Here is a 20594-nt window from a genome sequence, read left to right as displayed (position 1 = left end):
GCACCCCCTCTAAGGCGTCCACATCCTTCCTACACTGAGGCAACCGGAACTGAACACAATATTCCAAATGTGGTCTAACCAGGGTCTATAGAGCTGCAACATAACCTCACTGTTCTTAAACTCAATTCTCCTCCTAATGAAAGTCAACACACCATACACCTTCTTAATAATCCTATTAATATGGGTGGCAGCTTTAAGGGATGTATGGACATAGACCCCACAATCCCAGTTTCTCCACCCTGCCATGAGTCCTGACTTTAACCCTGTATTCTGCATTCAAATTCAACCTTCCAAAGTGAATGACTTCATACTTTTCCAGGTTTAACTCCATCTGCCATTTATCAGCCCAGTTCTGCATCCTATCAATGTTCCATTGTAACCTACAACGGCCCTCCACACTATCCACGACTCCACCAACCTTCATGTCATTGGCAAACTTACTAACCCTTCCACTTCTCATCCCAAGTCATTTTAAAAATCACCAAGAGCAGAGATCCCAAAACCTCCTAGAAGTCCCTGCAGAACACCACTGGAGAGGGTCCAGGCTGAATACTTTCCATCTACCACCACTCTGTCATCTATGGGTCAGCCAATTCTAAATCCAGATAGACAGATTTCCCTGTATCCCATGCCTCTTTACTTTCTGAAGGAGCCTACCAACACACCCCCCCCCACCTCCCCCAAGACCCTCCTCCCTACCTTTTATCTTAGCCTGCTTGGCACACACTCCTCATTCCTGAACAAGGGCTTATGCCCGAAACTTCGATTCTCCTTCTTTGATGCTGCCTGACCTGTTGCGCTTTTCCAGCAACATATTTTTAAAATCTGATCTCCAGCATCTGCAGTCCTCACTTTCTCCTTTGAACCTTATAAAATGTCTTGCTAAAATCCATGTACACCACATCTACTGCTCTACCTTCACCATCACTTCCTCAAAGAACTCAATAAGGGTTGTGAGGCATTACAAAAGCTGTTTTTTTTTTTAAAAAATGGATTTAGACTTTTAAGTTGAAACCGAACTCGGAAACGAAGATGTCACATTAATACCTTCACTGAAATCCTCTTCAGTCGAGATCTGTGTGAGTGGGGATTGCGGCCGGGAGTCGCCTGCCAGAGAGTAGCTGTGCTCAGCTTGAATGTGTGGAGCAGGCGACAGTTCTGCATCCATCAGCTCACTTTTGTCCGAAAGGAAAGGATCATTGAAAAGGTGATGCAGCATATCCTTGGAAAGCTCATCCAACATTTCAGTGAAGTGCTGAAACATGCAAGAGAAGAATAATTATGCACGATAACTCAGGCGAGAGCTTGGCATTGGTAACATTTTCAAGAATAAAATAGCCATGGAAAATTAGTGAAAAGTCATGGAAATTTGTAGAAAACAGATTAGGGACAATTGTTCTTTCTAACATTAGTGGTTGTATTGGGAAATGCATTCAAGTGCACTGCTTTCTTCTGATAGATAATTGCATGCAATGGCAACATACCACTGTTTCAGCTTTCCTGGACAAACATTATAAAGAAGCTATGGGACAAGGGTGAGTGCATGAATTCTTGCTGAGAAAAATGTCAGTTGTTTTATCGACACACTGGTGAAGCCATGAGTTAAAATGGAAGGAATAGCTGCATGGCTTTGGCAATACAGGTTTGCATGAAACAAAGTGATTGACGATCATGGTGAACATTGAATCTGCCAGTAGCGTTACCAGAGCTGTTGGGCTGCTATGCAGCAGTCAGTGAAACTCAGAAGCACTCAATGTGGTTGGAATGAAGAAATCCTTAATGATTTGGAGTTATAAATATGCTACTCAATTCACTTCACCCCCTCATACAAAAGAAAAGAAACATCTTCACAAGGAAAACAAGGAATAAGTAACACATGAAGCCTAAGGCTGGAAATCTGAAACAAACAGAGAAAGTCTTGGAGCAAAAGAAATCATACTGGACTCAAAGCATTAACTGTTTCTCTCTCCACAGATGCTGCCAGACCTCAGTTTCTCCAGTATTCTGTGTTGTTTGATACGGTTTAAAGGTACTGATTAAGTTTGATACTCTTTCAATGGATCCAAAAGATAGCAATAAAACAGAAGCAGTAGGCAGCTTGTATTTGTTTGTTAAACCTGAACTAGCTAAAATACAATAGTACAATAGCATGGTTCTTCATGCTCTACAAATTCCTCCAGCAGAGATTAGATTAGATTAGATTACTTACAGTGTGGAAACAGGCCCTTCGGCCCAACAAGTCCACACCGACCCGTCGAAGCACAACCCATCCAGACCCATTCCCCTACATTTACCCCTTCACCTAGCACTACGGGCAATTTAACTTGGCCAATTCACCTAACCTGCACATTTTTGGACTGTGGTAAGAAACCAGAGCACCCGGAGGAAACCCATGCAGACACTGGGAGAATGTGCAAACTCCACACAGAGAGTCGCCTGAGGCGGGAAATGAACCCAGGTCTCCGGCGCTGTGAGGCAGCAGTGCTAACCACTGTGCCACCGTGCCGCCCACAGAGGTGTTGCTGCGTGGGAGAATATGTTTGCACTTTAATAGTTTCCAATATGTATAATCTCAACAGAATAGTTATAGCAATGCCACACAAAGGGGAAGCAGGTCAACACCGGTGAGAAGAAATTAACTAAAAATCCCACGTATCAAACACTTAGGAAAAGTTTGCTCATTTGCAAGCTAGACATTGTACAGGTTCCTTGAAAAATCTCAATATCGGGAGTATGAAATGTTTGAGTTGGAACTGCAGATAACTTTCAGCTCCTTGAGCATTGCTAGGAGTTCACCCCACTGTATAGAAATATGTAAAAGAGAGGCAACATACAATATAGCATTTGAATCACACAATTCGAAGGCAATGACCAGCTCTGGACAGACCAAGTGCATTCAGATTAATGACAGTACCAGCACTGCAATCAATCTAGTGTTTGCCATTGACAAGAAACATAAGACCTAAAAGGGGAACTCAGAGGTTATATTTTCTGTGACAACGGAATCTATACCAGACTCTCTAAAGCCTAACAACAAGCAGCACAATAGAATATCCTTCACTCTTCCCATCCAATCAAACACCTTGCCCAACCTTAACCTTCCTTGAGAAGGTGATAACATATAGATTTCTTCAACCACTGTGTTCACATGTTGTAAGTACATATCTATGGTGCTATTAGGAAGGGAATTGCAGGATTTCAACCCAACAACAAGGAATCTAAACAGATTTCTCAGTAGGAAAGTGCATCATTTAAAAGGAAGTGCATAGATATTAGCATTCTTAAGCATCTGCTGCTCTTGACATAAACATTGATGGTTTAGAAAGTGCTATTCAAGTAACCTTGGTAGTGGTTGCAGTGCATCTTGTAGATGGTAGACATTTCAGCCAGGGTGCATTGTTGATAGAGCAAATGACTAAGGTGGTGGTTGGGAACGACTCTGCCTTGGATGAAGTCAAACCTAATTACCATTGAAGCAGCACTCATCTGGGCAAGTACAAACATTCCATCATGCCCTCACGTGTTCCTAATAGCTAGTTATCAGGAAGGGTATGTTTAATAATTAGTTTTAGTTTAGTTATGCTGAAAATGTGTTGCTGGAAAAGCACAGCAGGTCAGGCAGCATCCAAGGAACAGGAGAATCGACGTTTTGGGCATAAGCCCTTCTTCAGGCTTATGCCCGAAACGTCGATTCTCCTGTTCCTTGGATGCTGCCTGACCTGCTGCGCTTTTCCAGCAACACATTTTCAGCTCTGATCTCCAGCATCTGCAGCCCTCACTTTCTCCTCTTAGTTTAGTTATGGTCAAGTAATTGAAGTGCATTAACCAGTTAACCTAATATCGTCATTGCCTTTATTTTAATCAATGCAGTTCATTGATGGGCCAGTTTGATGGCAGTTTCTCAGTTGACAAATGAGATCCATTTCTATACTTTAATTACGGAGCAGTACTACAAAGCCGGCCAAGACTGAAACTGCAAGTTCCAAAAGCACAAGCCTACACTACTTAAAAACCTCAAACACCTGGCATCATTAATCTCGAGGAAAAACCTATCATGTGGAAAAAAAACTGCATTCTACATTAGCTTAGTTTTAACTTGTGCTAAAAAAACCCTATATTTGATACTGCTTAGAGGACTTGTATCTTGCGGAGTTGCAAAAACAAACTGTATTTTATTGCAAGTTTTGTGAAAATACCTGTAGTGGTTACTTTAAAAGAGACGTCATTGAAAGTTCACTGGACTTGAATTTTTCTCAGAAGAAGCTTCCTAGAAATCATGAGACTGGTGATAACTGCTTGTTGTGCTATAGACCCCTAGGTGAACTGCTTGGAGATGGTTCTTACAAAGTTAACTTTGAAAAATAAAAGGAACCAAGGGTTACTTAAATTCAGCTTTATTTGCACTAGAACATACCTCACTTTAATGTGCTATTTCTATACAGTACAATGCAATAAACATTTGAAATCCAAATTTCAGAAATATTTAATTTCCAAGCACGGAGATACCACGCAAGGACAAACAATGTATTTTTTTCATATTAATTTAGCTAACTTTTACACAGAAAATAATTTGCATTTTTGGTTCAATTTTTAATCACATGGGAAAGAGTTTTTTTTAATTTGAGGTAAAGGCCATGATCTGGGCTAGATAGTCACAAATTCTCAATGAAGTAAAAGCAGCAAGTATGCTCACCACCTCCTACCCTCAACTAAATCAGCACTGAAACAAAATCTGCCAACTGAGTGAATCTAACAATGGCTCAACCAAAGGAAGAAAATGCAAGCAGTGTGGTAGAAACTCAAGCAGATCACTGTCCAAACTCCAATTATTAATCTGGGAACACTGGCAGCATGATAGCAGGTAGCCTTTCAGCACTCTCCTTCCATTAGTCACTTATGGAATTTTGTTTACATGATTAACCCGACATTCCCAAAAAGAAACAAGAGGAACAATTCCAACATGCCACAGACCCATTCCCTCATTAATATCCATCACCCTACAACTTCAGAAACGAAACTCCAAGTTTATGAAATATTCAGCTCAATAAAACAAGAACCTTTAGAGTTGATGGAAAGCTGAACTGAATCTTTAGTAACTGTGGAGAAAAGTATCCTAAAAGTTTCTGAATTATTGGCCAATCCGCAAACCGTGGAAATATTCTCAAAACTATGCAAGCAGATACTACTAAATTAGAATTAGATTTTAATCCAACAGATACCAAAATAGGCTTACATGTGATTCATATGCATGGCTTTATCTAAAATGGATATCTCCATTAGCTGTTAGCCTAAATAGCTGTTTCAAAAATACAAACTGATTTCAGTTTGAAATACCTTAGCCTTCACTGGTTTGAGAAAATGCTTTGGTTTTAAAGGGAGTTCATTTTTCTAGTTCATGACAAAGTGGCAACAATCATGAATACAGCACACCTATTCCTATTTGAAATCATGCTAAAATAGAAGATACAGTAGCAAAAATACAGAGGTATTTAATCTATTATGTTAAATTTGACAAAACACTTTTTCTCATCTTTAATATTCTAAATCAAAGCAAACGGTTCCCTGGCTAGAAACTTTGAGATTGTAATGAAACACATCCAAATCACCAATTCATTCACGCAATGACACACTCATTTCCACTTACAGTTTCAGTGAGACCAACAACCAGTCAGTTTGACTGGCCAACAATCTAACTTGGCCATGGTTCAGATTAAGAATATTCATTACCACTCTGCAGACAAGTTCTAAACAGGCCTACTCGCCTAAACAATTCCATACGATTAGCACTGTTGTAGGAATTTGAAACATCTGTCTCAGAACACGTAATGTCTGTTATGCTCAAGTGTCACTTAAAACTTTTGCATTCGACATCAAGAAGAATCCATAAGCAGGTCTTCGCTCGCGCTCCAATATTGTAGTGTAACACAAATTTACAGTACTGAAAAATGGCAAGAGTTCTCTCAAGCAAACATAAACATCTGGTAGAATAATCACTGTCACATTATTGATTTGTTCAGATTGTTAATTGCAACAATAAAAAAAACTCCAGCAGACAATACATTGTTTTCTGATTCAAAGATACTAAAGATCCTAATATCACTAATTCCCTCAAAACTATGTGCTAAAAAGGAGAGACTTCCAAATATTAATGATTAGGTGAAGTTCAATCGGGCAGGGCCCTCAAAAACAAAACAAACAAGACTGTCAAAGACAAAATCAAATTCAACCTGGCCAGGAGCACAGCATGGGCAAGAGCACATCAGTCATTAGCTCAAATTCACTTTCCACTCACGGACTAATCCTTTTGGAAGAGTATCGTTATATACCCATCATATCAGGCTGCTAGATACGTGGAGGATTGGAAAATGAAGAGCATGTTTTCAAAGTTATAATCAAGGATTTGCAAAGGGTCTTTTGATCAGTGTTGATTGAAGTTCAGCAATAAGTCTGTAAATTTCCTGCCAAATTTGTGCTGATTGATCAGGACAATCCTAAGGAAAGTTTCGTTCAAAACTTAGTATACAATGGTTTCCTAAATTCTTCATAGAAGCATATTTGCCTCTCTGATGTATAAAGAATGTTCAATTGTCATTCCATTTTGCAATTTGCTGGTGTTGCCTTGCAATCTAAAATAATTCTAAAACAAAAACAAATTACTGGGGAAACTTGGCAGGTTGGGCAGCATCTGTTAAGAGAGACAAACAGAGTCAACCTTTCTAGTCCAGTGATCCTTCTGCAGAACTGACTCTTAAATGATTCTGATACAAGTATGAAAAATAAGGGATGTTATGAAGCACATCTTCAGCAGATGGCACTTGAACCCAGGTCCAATGCACCACAAGAGCCCTCTTATAAGGATAAACAAGGAGGTATTTCTCAATTAACCAATTCAGAGATGTGTAATGAAATTGAAGGCATGTACTGTACCTTTGAGAGAGAGAGAATGCTGTTCTAAACTGAGCTTTGAAGCACCTGTATATATGGCTAGACAGCAGCCCCAGAGTGAACTGGAAAATTGAAAATATGCAACATTTGGCTGTGAAAGGGATACCTGAGTTTTGGTTGCTGTTTTGACAATTCAAATTTAACCAGTTTAAATTATGCCCCAGGATGCCAAAGTTTGGCAAAACAATAAATTCAACATCAAACCAATGAGACAATTTGATGTTTGGGGTATAAAAAAGCTGAATTTTTGAAAATTGGAGAGACAGCAACTGCCACTGAGACAGAAACTCCTGAAGATCAACCTCTTGCTCTCCAAAAAATTAGGAAACGCTCAATCTAAGGTACCTTTTCACATGAAACACACTCGCAGTAAAAGGAAAGAAGTCGGCTCAGGGAATTCAGTAGCCAGAAGAACGAAGTCACAGACGATGACAGCAGTTGTGTGGTTTTGAAACTAAGTTGATATAATTTTAATGTGTCTTATTGGAACAGGGTATTGTTATAGAGTTGGAGGCAGATAATAAGCAAATTAAGAGAAAGGGGGGGCTTAGAATTGTGAATAGTTGTTAATGTTCACTTTTCTTTGTTAACAAAAATAAATGTTATTTTCTTTAGTGAAATTTGAGAGTTGTCGGTCAGTCATATTTTAACAGATTACGAGGCGAGCTTTTCTTGGTGTTTGGTTTAATTAACAGAGGGGTTCACCTCCGTGTCATTATATCTTCAGAAATAGACAGGACTTGAACCCAGGCCTCCTGGTTCAGAGCACGTACACTGTGCCACAAGAGCCCCTTAGTTCCTCAAGTTTTTTAAAAAAAAATCAGCAAGGGTTATTATAGGCAACCAAACGGCTTTCTTCCCACCATCAAATCACCCATAGTACTTCTCATCTCTGATGAAACATCATTAAAATCACCCAGGCTTCCAATTAATCAACTTACATGCAAAGCCAGTTAAGGGCATTAGTTCCTATCCATCTTTAATCACCTTTCTTCCTGTATTAGGTCAAAAGTGGGGATGTTCGCTGATAATTGTCAGTGTCAACTGCGGCTACCCAGATAACAAAGAGGTCCATGTCAATGTGAAACAACACCTGACATTTGGGGCGGCACGGTGGCACAGTGGTTAGCACTGCTGCATCACAGCGCCAGAGACGTGGGTTCAATTCCCACCTCAGGCGACTGACCGTGTGGAGTTTGCACATTCTCCCCGTGTCTGCGTGGGTTTCCTCCGGGTGCTCTGGTTTCCTCCCACAGTCCAAAAACGTGCACTACGGCCATGCTAAATTGCCCGTAGTGTTCGGTGAAGGGGTAAATGTAGGGGAATGGGTCTGGGTGGGTTGCGCTTCGGCGGGTCATCGTGGACTTGTTGGGCCGAAGGGCCTGTTTCCACACTGTAAGTAATCTAATCTAATATTGGCAAGTAACATTTGCACCAAATAATGTCCATGTAATTACCATTTCCAATTTAATATCTTCAGAAATTCAATGGCATTATTGCTCCCACCAGCATCCTGAGAGCGACTATTGACCGGAAATAGAACTGAACTCGCGATATTAACCTTGTGGCTACAAGAGAAGGTCAGAGGCTAGGGATACTGCCTACTGACTCCCCAAAGTCTTCACAAGGCACAAGTTCACGAGTGTGATTGAATACTTTACATTTGTCTGGACAAACAAAGATCCAAGAACACTCAAAGTTCTTCTTCATCATCATCCTTCAGGCAAAGCAGTTCAATTAACCATTATAATACCCACTAGTTTTAACAATGAATCTGTGGCAACAGTGTTTGCATGTTGCCTCCTTTGGCAGCATTTCGAAAATGAAGGGGGAGAGGGAAACGAGAAGAGAGGAAGTGAAATATAGCGGGGTGGCTCATACCACTACTGTACAACCTTCAGAGTTCAGAGTGTGGTGCTGGAAAAGCACAGTAGGTCAGGCAGCATCAGAGGAGCAGGAAAATCAATGTTTTGAGCATAAGTATCAATGGTTATCTCACATTCATGTTCAAGGTCGGATCAAATGAAAACCTTGCCAGAGAATTGCCATTCAGTGCAGTTCTCCACCATTTCTAGAGGTTAGACATTTAGGTGCATTTCTTGATGTACTTTACTTTACCTAGCAAGCGTTGTTAGCAACAGTTCATCAGCCTCTAGCACTAAAGCACAGATTGTGAATGGGAGTTCCCCAACAGACACATTCCATTTTCATGTGTGTGAAAGAAAGGTTGCTCACTTCAATGAACAGTCAGGTAATTAACTGCAACAAGAACAAACAATATGCTCACAGGATTTTGCATTGAAGTATCTTCATTAAATTAACAAAAAGGTGAAGAATTACTGATGTTACTGTTTCAGAATCCCAATGAGAAAAACGTTGCAATGGAGCTTTACGATCTGTTCACAATTCAATAATCTAAGTTTCACTTAATGACAGTGAAACACACTAATGGGAATTGTACAGTCTAGCATGCTTAAAACTAATTCATATTCATTCACTTGAGACATCAGTCTGCCTATATGTCTCCTGGGTATTGACTTGAATAAAAAGGATAGTCACACATCTGGATGCCATCTGTGCATAGAGTGTTTTTTTTGCCTCAAAGGGCCTTTATTAACAAAGTTCTGAGCTTACTCACACCCTTATGTGCATAGGCAAGCCTTTCATTTACCTGTTAAACTCAGCAAACAGCCATTCACTATTCCTCCCCCACAATTACACAGTGTCCAAATTCTAAGTTGAATTTGCAGTAGAGAACTTACATTACATTTATAGCCCAGAAGCGATTTACATGCTCTGTGCTACATTCTGAAATCTGTACAAAAACAGTACAGCATTCACCATTATAAGACAGCATAACTGAAGTGGAAGGGAGAGAAAAGGCACATGCTCGCCTAAACCAGGGTGAGAAAAGGCACATGCTAAATTTACTTTAGGAGTATTGTAGCATTGGGGTGCATTTAAAATGAGGCCTAGTCTGCTTTTATGGGTGGATCAACGTTTCAGGCAAGAGCTCTTCATCATTTCTGATCAAGGGCTCTTGGTCGAAACGTCAATTCTCCTGCTCCTCGGATTGACTCTGATCTCCAGCATCTGCAGTCCTCACTTTCTCCAGTTTTGGTGGATGCTCAAGTACAGCATTAAATTATTCAAACAGCAGGGGCTTTTAACCAAAATCCAGGCAATGTACTTTCCTTAATACTGTACAACCAAAACGAACAAATCAATGCCATTCATCTCATTGCAGTTTGTTGATTATTGCTGGTACCAAATGGCTTCCTCCTTTCAAACATAACAATCATTACAAAAAAAAATTTGTGGAATGTAGTGCTTGAAACGGCTTTTCTTTCAATTTGCATATTTTAAAAATGGTGGATGAGAGAATCATAACAGAAAAGCTGCTGCATTCTTTGAGGTTTCTTTCAGTGTTGAGCTGATCTGCTTGATTTTTTTGGATCAGTAATTACTGTTTTTAAAGTCCTTGCTTTGTTTTTAGAACTTTAAAAAAAAAATCAAAAACAACAATACTTTAAATGGGGAGAAAGAAAGGGAGAAAGGAGGAGACAATGTTGGAGGTCAGAGAATGGCTCTAGAATGCAACAAAAAGTTTTCATGAACCAAGCAGTGATAGTTCACAGTTGAGCGATTGTGAAAGTACGAGATGTTGCGGCTGTACAGGACATTGGTGAGGTCACTTTTGGAACACTGTTTAATTCTGGCCTCCCTGCTATCGGAAAGATGCTAGACTTGAAAGGGTTTATAAATGACTTGGAAGGTTGTTGCTGGGCTTGGAGAGGTTAAGTTATAAAGAGAGGCTGCATAGGCTGGGGCTATTTTACCTGAAGCGTTGCAGCTGAGGGGGTGACCAAGACTAGAGGGTGAAGACTCAAGGTGAGAGGGGAAAGATTTAAAACCCCAGGGCAACTTTTTCACGCAGAGAGTGGTGCATTAATGGAATGAGCTACCTGAGGAAATGCTGGAGGAGAGTACACTTACAAGATTTAAAAGGCATCTGGATGGGTACATGAATAGGAAGGTTTAAAGGGATATGGGCCAAATATTGTCAAATGGGACTAGATTAGGTTAGGATATCTGGTTGGTATGGATAAGTTGGACTGCAGAGTCTATTTCTTTACAACTCTATGATCCTATTTGACAACAATATCCAAAGTCACCACACAATGCAAATCCTTTCCTTCAGAAGCACTAATCAGAATGCTGTCTTTGACTAATTAAAGAGGCTAAAAGAGGTCTGACTTGCTTCCGAGAATTCAAGAGGTTTAATTCAAAGCTACATCAAAAACATGTAGCCAAGACAATTATATAGCAATATTGTCAACAGTCCTGTGTGTACATTAAGGCGTTCGGAGTGCTGAAGAATAGCAGATATAGAAAGCTTCAGAATGTAAGGAGGAAAAAAAACATATGGTGGAAAGATGTGTAACAGCTGGAAAAGCTAATAGTAGTAGTGAGGGGAGGGAAGGCAAGGTATAAGGAGGCAAAAGTCTACTATTTACTGGCAAAATAATGGGAAAATTTACAGTACTTCCCATTATACACACACAAATGCTACAACAACTTCGGCAGAGGACAGGTGCACCATTAAGCAAGAAAATACTAAAGAACTACCAATTGAAATACATAACTGAGGTAGTTTTACAGAAACAGCATCTCACTTTCTGCTTCATCGCTGAATTGCACAAATTTGCTATACATATAACCTCTTTAGTCTGGAATACTCGGGAGCAAGTCCTTTTTGGATTTTGGAATTTTAAGGATTATGAAATGACATTATATTGCCTTAATGCAAATTTGTGAACTGGAAAACACTGCTGACAAATATTTATTTGAAATACAAAACAATAATAAAATTTGTTTTACTGATATAAATGCGTTCTTTATGTTGGTGCTCCCAAAATACTGTACAAAAATAATGCCAATGAGGGTTTGCTCATTTTTTTTGATAACCAGTGCTGTCAAATAATAGCTTCTGAACTGCAGAGATTACAGCATACGGAGATACTAAATGCAAAGTAAATTCACCACAAAGTTAATTTTATCCATTTCAATCCAAGTAAGCTTTAAACAAGGTGGCAAGTGACAATTACTGCCAATCAACATCTATTACACTGAAACAAGTGAGAAGTCTCATCCCTCCTTGCGTATTTTATTAAAAGACCTAGTTTCTTCTTTAAAGTTTCTTTTTTCTCTCTCTCTCTCTTTCTTCACTGGTTTTTACATTGAGTTGACTAGCTCTAATTTACACATTCTTCTCGGTCCTTATATTGTTCACTTCCTAACCCATCAACCTGAAGCTCAAGATTTCTAGCAAACTGCTGTGGCGGCACGGTGGCTCAGTGGTTAGCTCTGCTGTGTCACAGCGCCAGGGATCCAGGTTCGATTCCAAACTCTGGCGACTGTCCGTGTAAAGTCTGCATGTTCTCCCAGTGTCTGTGTGGGTTTCCTCCAAGTGCTCCAGTTTCCTCTCTCAGCCCAAAAATGTGCAGAGCTGAAAATGTGTTGCTGGAAAAGCACAGCAAGTCAGGCAGCATCCAAGGAACAGGAGAATCGACGTTTCGGGCATAAGCCCTTCTTCAGGAATGAGGAAAGTTTGTCCAGCAGGCTAAGATAAAAGGTAGGGAGGAGGGACTTGGGGGAGGGGCGTCGGAAATGTGATAGGTGGAAAGAGGTCAAGGTGAGGGTGATAGGTCAGACTAGGGTGGGGGCGGAGAGGTCAGGAAGAAGATTGCAGGTTAGGAAGGCGGTGCTGAATTCGATGGATTTGACTGAGACAAGGTGGGGGGAGGGGAAATGAGGAAACTGGTGAAATCCGAGTTCATCCCTTGTGGTTGGAGGGTTCTAGGCGGAAGATGAGGCGCTCTTCCTCCAACCGTCGTTTTGTTGTGGTCTGGCAATGGAGGAGTCCAAAGACCTGCATATCCTTGGTGGAGTGGGAGGGGGAGTTGAAATGTTGAGCCACAGGGTGGTTGGGTTGGTTGGTCCGGGTGTCCCAGAGGTGTTCTCTGAAACGCTCTGCAAGTAGCCGGCCTGTCTCCCCAATATAGAGGAGGCCACATCGGGTGCAGAGGATGCAATAGATGATGTGTGTGGAGGTGCAGGTGAATCTGTGGCGGATATGGAAGTTTCCTTTGGGGCCTTGGAGGGAGGTGAGGGCGCAAGTCTTGCACCTCCTGCGGTTGCAGGGGAAGGTGCCGGGAGTGGAGGTTGGGTTGGTGGGGGGTGTGGATCTGACGAGGGAGTCACGGAGGGAGTGGTCTTTACGGAATGCTGATAGGGGAGGGGAGGGAAATATATCCTTGGTGGTGGGGTCCGTTTGGAGGTGGTGGAAATGACGGCGGATGATGCGCTGTACATGGAGATTGGTGGGGTGGTAGGTGAGGACCAGTGGGGTTCTGTCCTGGTGGCGGTTGGAGGGGCGGGGCTCAAGGGCGGAGGAGCGGGAAGTGGAAGAGATGCGGTGGAGGGCATCATCGACCACGTCGGGGGGGAAATTGCGGTCCTTGAAGAAGGAAGCCATCTAGGTTGTGCGTTTTTGGAACTGGTCCTCCTGGGAGCAGATGCGGCGGAGTCGAAGGAATTGGGAGAATGGGATGGCGTTTTTACAGGGGACAGGGTGGGAGGTGGTGTAGTCCAGGTAGCTGTGGGAGTCGGTCGGTTTGTAGTAGATGTCCGTGTTGATTCGGTCGCCTGAGATAGAAATAGAAAGGTCGAGGAAGGTGAGGGAAGAATCTGAGACTGTCCAGGTGAATTTGAGGTCGGGGTGGAAGGTGTTGGTGAAGTGGATGAACTGTTCAACCTCCTCGTGGGAGCACGAGGCGGCGCCGATACAGTCATCGATGTAGTGGAGGAAAAGGTGGGGGGTGGGGCCAGTGTAGTTGCGGAAGATGGACTGTTCCACATATCCTACGAAGAGGCAGGCATAGCTGGGGCCCATGCGGGTGCCGATGGCTACAAAAATGTGCAGGTCAGGTGAATTGGCTGTGCTAAATTGCCCATAGTGTTCAGGGATGTATAGGCTAAGTGCATTAGTCATGGGAGATGTAGGGTAGGGGTCTGGGTGGGTGGCTCTTTGGAGAGTCGATGTGGACTTGTTGGGCCAAATGGCTTGTTTCCATACTGTATGGATTCTAATTCTTAAAAAAAAAGTTTGAAAACCTAGCTCAACAAGCATCAATTTAACTAGCAGCAGACTTGCACACTTAACTCCTGCAGGTGGTTATGGCCCAGCATCAACTGATATCAGGGTAACAGAAGGGATACAAGGATGAGAACTTCAAAGATCTGCATTTATAATATAAAGTTTCATCATACATCTTACATATACCAAATAAGTAACATTAGTTATTTATGAATGATCCATAACCAAGTCAAACTTTTAAGGGCTTGATTTGCTGATACTCCATGGACATTATCAAGCATGGAGCTTAAAAAATTAAACCGCTTGTACATAAGTAGTCAGATCTTGCTGGTAAATAACGCTGTGTTGATGAGTAGCACCATCACTGCAATGCAAATCTCTCGAATGTGCTGCCCAATTCACTTTGTTCCACCTCTTGCCCCGCTCCAGAACTTGCTGGATTACTTGCCAATGAAACTTGCCAAGAGTGACACATAATTACTAACGCAATTGCAAACAACCCCAACTGACAGGAGAAAGCAAAATTTAAGTGCCGTCAGATTTTTAAAAAAAATCAGAATCACTTAATAGTTATTTTTGCTTTTCTTCTTTATTTCAATGACTTTTCCTCACTTGAATTCTCATTCTGTACTCAACATGATTCCAATTCACCCACTTTTTCCACCCCCCACCCCCACCCTTCTTCTGATGCTTTTTTTATTCCTTGTGTCTGTTAAATATATACACTGCTGGTCCCAAAGTACACTCGGGCCCTAGCTGTGCTGTAGCTCTGGAAACGTTATGTTACAGTAAGACCCACATTTCCAGAAACTTATTGGGCAAAAGAACTGAGCTGAAGGTGCAGAAAAAGTTGCCCTACTCCGGTCCAACATGTTTTTCAAAAGATTAAGACAATAAGTAGCTAGCTTCCTGATCAACGTCACCATTTTCTGTAAAGTACAAGCTGACACAGAAGACAATCTTCAGAATTATGCATGTGGTAGTACAAAAGTTGAAGGTCAAACACCACTTTCCTCTGTGAGCCAGATACTGAGATTCCAAAATCAAATCAGATTTAAAGGGACAGATGAAGACTCAAAAAAAACATTGTATATCATCCAATTTGATTGGATGTGCGATTAAAAAAAGAATTTAGACAGCAACCCACAGCCAACAGCAAAACCATTCCAACTGTTTGCAAGGAAAGACTGGTGGCAAGGAAAATATAAATGTAACTGGGTGTTTTTGGTATAACTAGAGTTAGCAGATATGTTGTTCTAACAAATGTGTGCATGCAGGCATGTTTGTGCTGATGCTACAATGTGACATCAATTCTCAAAGCATGAATACTGAACTAAATGGTGCAGGTAGCTTGCATGTGATGGCAATTCTGGGCTTTGAACACAAAAATAATATGAAAAACCCTATAGTATATTCTTATGGTATAGTCCTGCTACTGCAGATGGGCACAGATTTGAGTGATATAACATAACACTATTTTGAAACCAGGGTGAATATTAATGGTAATTTGGCGATATTCCTTAAGTAGAGTGACTATTGAATTGCTCATTATCACTATGGTTTCATGCCCTCGTATAAGTACAAACTCCTACTGTGAAAGGAAACAAAGAAAAATGTTATTTTTATAAATGAACTAGTGTGTGCCCCTAGCTTCTATACACAAGTCTTAAGCACCCAACATCAATGCCAAGATAAAATGTGCCAGTTGTTCAAGGCCAGAAGCCAGTAAAATTCTGAGAGTTTATTTTGGTAAATAACTAATTCCCAGCTGCAGCGAATCAAACGAGTTTACAGCAGCTGCAGACTGCATTAGGCTCCACACTTCGGAAGCCAGCAGTGTTAACGCAATAAAAAAACCCAACTAAACAAAGATGATCCAGCTCTCATCAGAAACTGAACATATTCTGAAGAAACCCACAGGAGAATCAGATTGACATGATTAAACTGTGCAGGGTTTTCTGTTAGTCAGCACAAGGGACATGTGGCACAGCATGGATTGAAGCTGCAGCAATTTGTGACAAGGAATTGCATCAGAATTCCTTGAATCCATTCTCAGTTCCAAGTATTGGAATCAACACAGGGCTCAAAATTTATGGCAGTTCATTTTAGAAATCAAATTCAGCTTCAAATAAAAACCTGTAAACAGCAATTAAAATCAATTACATAAACCTCCTTATGGCTTTATGACTAAGCAGCTGGGTTGGGGGGGGGGGGGGGGGGGGGGTGTCATTAGGCATTACACCCTCAGACTGAAGACCACTCGCTCACAGCAAGAAACTGCACATGGAATCTTTTAATGTGGGTGGCTATTGTGCTGCAAAAACCACACTTTTCTGGCTGATCAGGAAACGCTCCCACACTTCCAGCCTGCCTTGGGAATAGCAGAAAAATGTACAGATTGATAATTGGCCATGCTCATATCACCATCTTCACGGACAGCTCTACTGGCATTATCCCTACATCTAGGCCTAAGGGTTTAGATTCCAGTCCCACTTGTCACACAAAATAGTACAGCACAGTACAGGCCCTTTGGTCCTCAATGTTGTGCTGATATTTTATCCTATTCTAAGATCAGACCCTTCATTGTGTTATCTTCCATGTGCCTTTCTAAGAGTGGCTTAAATATACCTAATGTATCTGATTCTACTACCACTGCTGGCAGTACATTCCACACACCCACCACTTTTTATATGAAGAACCTACCTCTGACATCTCCCCAAACCTTCCTCCAATTGTCTTAAAATGATGCCTATTGGGGAAAGACATTTCCGCCCTGGGAAAAAGTCTCTGGCTATCCACTCTATCTATGCTTCTCAACATCTTGTACCCCTCTATCAAGTCACCTCTCATCCTCCAATGAGAAAAACCTGTGCTCCCTGTCCTAGAGGTCTGTCATATGATGCCCGAACAGGGTGATTAAGAATAATTATAAAGGTCTTGTGGAGTGATGGTAGTGCCCCTACCGCTGGGCTAGAAGGTACAGGTTCACATCCCACCTGTCCCAGAAGTATGTCATAACACGGTCGAACAGGTTTTTGATTAAAATAATGGCCCCCGGTGTCCTGAGGCGTGGCTTGAAGTTAGAGTTTCTGGCTCAGAGATAGAGGTGTGAACACTGCACCACAAGGCCTCCGTTCTTGGCTTCATACTATTGCAATGGATGGCCCTTAGATAACACCAAAAATTCCAATATCAAGATAGTTTGTTCATCATCATTTCAGTGCTTTTTAAAACAATAGAAAAACGCCAAGGGTTAAGCCCCAAATTCCCACTGGCAATTCCTAATTCAAATGTTGTGAAGCAGTCAATCTGACTCATTGACACTGGCAACACTCCCACATAATTCAAACTTGCAAAGCAAAGTGATTTCATCAGTCCAATTTCATCAGTCAAACTTTCAGTAGTAAATATACTCGGATACTTTATTTAATGTTTCAGTAAGGTGGAGAATGAGCAGTTTCTCAATTGCTGTTCGTGATACAACCGGATTCTCTATTCCATTCACAAACAGGTGGGGCGTCCAATAGGTGATCCATAGGGGACAGCTGCAACCTCCAAAACCAAAGTTAAAAATCTCATTTTCTTGGACACAATGTATTCAAGCAGTCGCAACAAAATCTCAGAAATAAACTTGGGGCAGTTCGATTGAAAGTGGCCATAAGATGTACACTTATCATCTGAATGAAGATGAAATAAACTACTTGGTTCATTTTCAGTTTAGGCTCATCTCAATAAAGATGTTTCCCTGTATGCCTTCTGTAAAGGCAATTACACTTTGAAATATTGTAGCACACAGTACACACACAACCAAGATTCAGTTAGAATTCCTGAGATTAGGGAGTAATGAAAATAAATATTGAACAGTAAAGGGTGCACAACATGTCAGGGAAGCCAACATGCTTACACAGAGACAGAAATTGCTGCGAAAGACCAACAGGTCTGACAGCATCTGTGGAGAAAAAGCAGAGTTAATGTTCCAGGTCCAGCGACCCTTCTTCAGGACATTAATTCTGCTTTCTCTCCACAGCAGGTCTAGCAGCTACTATAGAACCTGTTTTTCGGCCAAACCTGCTGAGTTTTTCCAGGAATTTCTGTTTTTGTTTCGGTCTTACATCATCTACAGTTATAGAGGCATAGAGTCAGAGATGTACAGCACGGAAACAGACCCTTCTGTCCAACCCATCCATGCCGATCAGATATCCCATCCCAATCTAGTCCCACCTGCCAGCACCCGGCTCATATCCCTCCAAACCCTTCCTATTCATATACCCATCCAAATGCCTCTTAAATGTTGCAATTGTACCAGCCTCCACCACATCCTCTGGCAGCTGATTCCCTACACGTACCATCCTCTGCGTGAAAACGTTGCCTCTTAAGTCTCTTTTATATCTTTTCCCTCTCACCCTAAACCTATGCCCTCTTGTTCTGGACTCCCCGACCCCAAGGAAAAGACTTTGTCTATTTATCCTATCCATGCTCCCTCATAATTTTGTAAACCTCTATAAGGTCACCCCTCAGCCTCTGACGCTCCAGGGCAAACAGCCCCATGCTTATACAGAGACTGCGAATACTGAAGCAACAGAATATGTTACCTCAAACTCATCATTCAATTGATTTTTCTGGATCTCCCATATAGAAAATAATGTAATACCACTGAGGGTCAAGGACTAACCTATCAAAGTCAGAAAACTGATGCCTTATAGCAGTTAAACTGGTATTAGGTCCAGGATTTACTGTTCCTTTCTTAAAAACACCAAAGACATGGAATAAGATAACTGATTTTCACTGACTAGAACAACAGCTGTCAACTTCTCCATCAAGCATCAGAATCTTTGAAATTCAATTCCCAAGGGTAAAGACAGTCATTGTAATCTTGTAAACAAGCAATTGGGCAGCTTGCCATATTTAACATCGATTACTTAAGGGAAAAAAAACAGGTCATCGATTTATTGTTTAGACGAATGCAACAATAAAAAGTAAGCAATAAAAATAGTAATGAGAGAATTTGATATCCAATATATGTTGAAACTTGCAGAGTACCAGGGAATTAAAACCGTACCCGGCTTAGTCACCTTGGGCTCGTGGTGATTGCTACTAATACTTTTGACTTCTGCCCTGTACACAGTCTCTGATATCCCTTAAATGGGAGGCATTGAACATCATTTCAACACTTTGCACCTTGTTCACACTGGTGGCAGAACTGAAGCCAGCATTTTCATAAAATTGCTGTGTTTATCTAGAGCGATACGAAAGCCAAGTTAGTCATCACAAATAAAAGACCTGAGAAACAAAATCAAATACCAATCCATTAACCCCCACTAACAGCAGTGTTGGAGGAGCTCCTTGGTCAAATGAATAACAATGTTTCACTGGGGGAAGTAATTACCCACCACCACAGCTGTGACACGGTGGGCGGCACGGTGGCACAGTGGTTAGCACTGCTGCCTCACAGCGCCAGATACCCGGGGTCAGTTCCCGCCTCAGGCGACTGACTGCGTGGAGTTTGTACATTCTCCCCGTGTCTGCGTGGGTTTCCTCCGGGTGCTCCGGTTTCCTCCCACAGTCCAAAGACGTGCAGGTCAGGTGAATTGGCCATGCTAAAATTGCCTGTAGTGTTAGGTGAAGGGGTAAATGTAGGGATATGGGTGGGTTACGCTTCAGCGGGTCTGTGTGGACTTGTTGGGCTGAAGGGCCTGTTTCCACACTAAGTAATCTAATCTAATCTAAATGAACGACACATGCAACCAGAATACAAACAGGATACAAACAGTTTACAGAGACCTCCGGAGGAAACATCAAAGAAGCGCTTCACAGGAGGCTCCCAAGCACTGATGATGTCGCCTAGCCAGGGGACGAAACGTTTGCAACAAAAACTGCCAGCTCGGCGAACAGAACCACAGCAACGAGCACCCGAGCTACAAATCTTCGCACAAACTTTGAAGTTTACAGAGAGTTAAAAATCACACAATACCAGGTTATAGTGCAACAGGTTTATTTGTAAGCACTAGCTTTCAGAGCACTGCTCCTTCATCATACAACCACCTGATGAAGGATCAGTGCTCCAACAGTTAGTGCTTACAATTAAACCTGTTGGACTATAACCTGGTGTTGTGATTTTTAACTTTGTACACCCTGGTCCAACACCGGCATCTCCAAATCAGTTTACACAGAAATATTGGTACGTTAATTAAGTGGGCAAAAAGTTGGAAAACAGAGTAAAAGTTCTTCATTTTGAAACTGTGAAACAAAAGAACTGAATATTACTTAAATGGAGAAAAATGGAAGCAAGCTGCAACATAAGGGGACTTGGAGGTACTTGTGCATGAAACACAAAGGTAGCATACAGTTATAGCAGGCAACCAGGAAGGCCTAATGGAATGCTGACTCTTATCCTTGGAGTATAAGAATAGGGAAATCTTACTGCAACTGTACAAGTGCTGGTGAGACCACATCTGCAGTACCATGAGCAGTTTTGGTTCCCTTATTTAGG

At 41.6% G+C, this 20594-nt stretch overlaps 1 protein-coding gene across 2 annotated transcripts in view; it reads right to left on the bottom strand.

Moving 5' to 3' along the window:
• Window positions 1-20594, bottom strand: part of creb3l2 (cAMP responsive element binding protein 3-like 2) — a 100503-nt gene that overhangs the window by 72949 nt on the left and 6960 nt on the right. For both annotated transcript variants that reach the window (XM_087997516.1, XM_043708944.2), the window contains exon 2: window positions 1048-1255. In XM_087997516.1, coding sequence (XP_087853642.1) covers window positions 1048-1255 — 208 coding nt within the window. The remainder of the gene's footprint in view (window positions 1-1047; window positions 1256-20594) is intronic.

This window comes from Chiloscyllium plagiosum, unplaced genomic scaffold, assembly GCF_037043375.1.
Source record: "Chiloscyllium plagiosum isolate Xiang-an unplaced genomic scaffold, Cpla_swu_hap1 HiC_scaffold_19, whole genome shotgun sequence".
NCBI lineage: Eukaryota > Metazoa > Chordata > Chondrichthyes > Orectolobiformes > Hemiscylliidae > Chiloscyllium > Chiloscyllium plagiosum.
The sequence above is the reverse complement of the archived record's forward strand: the minus strand, read 5'-3'. Positions and strand labels throughout refer to the sequence as shown.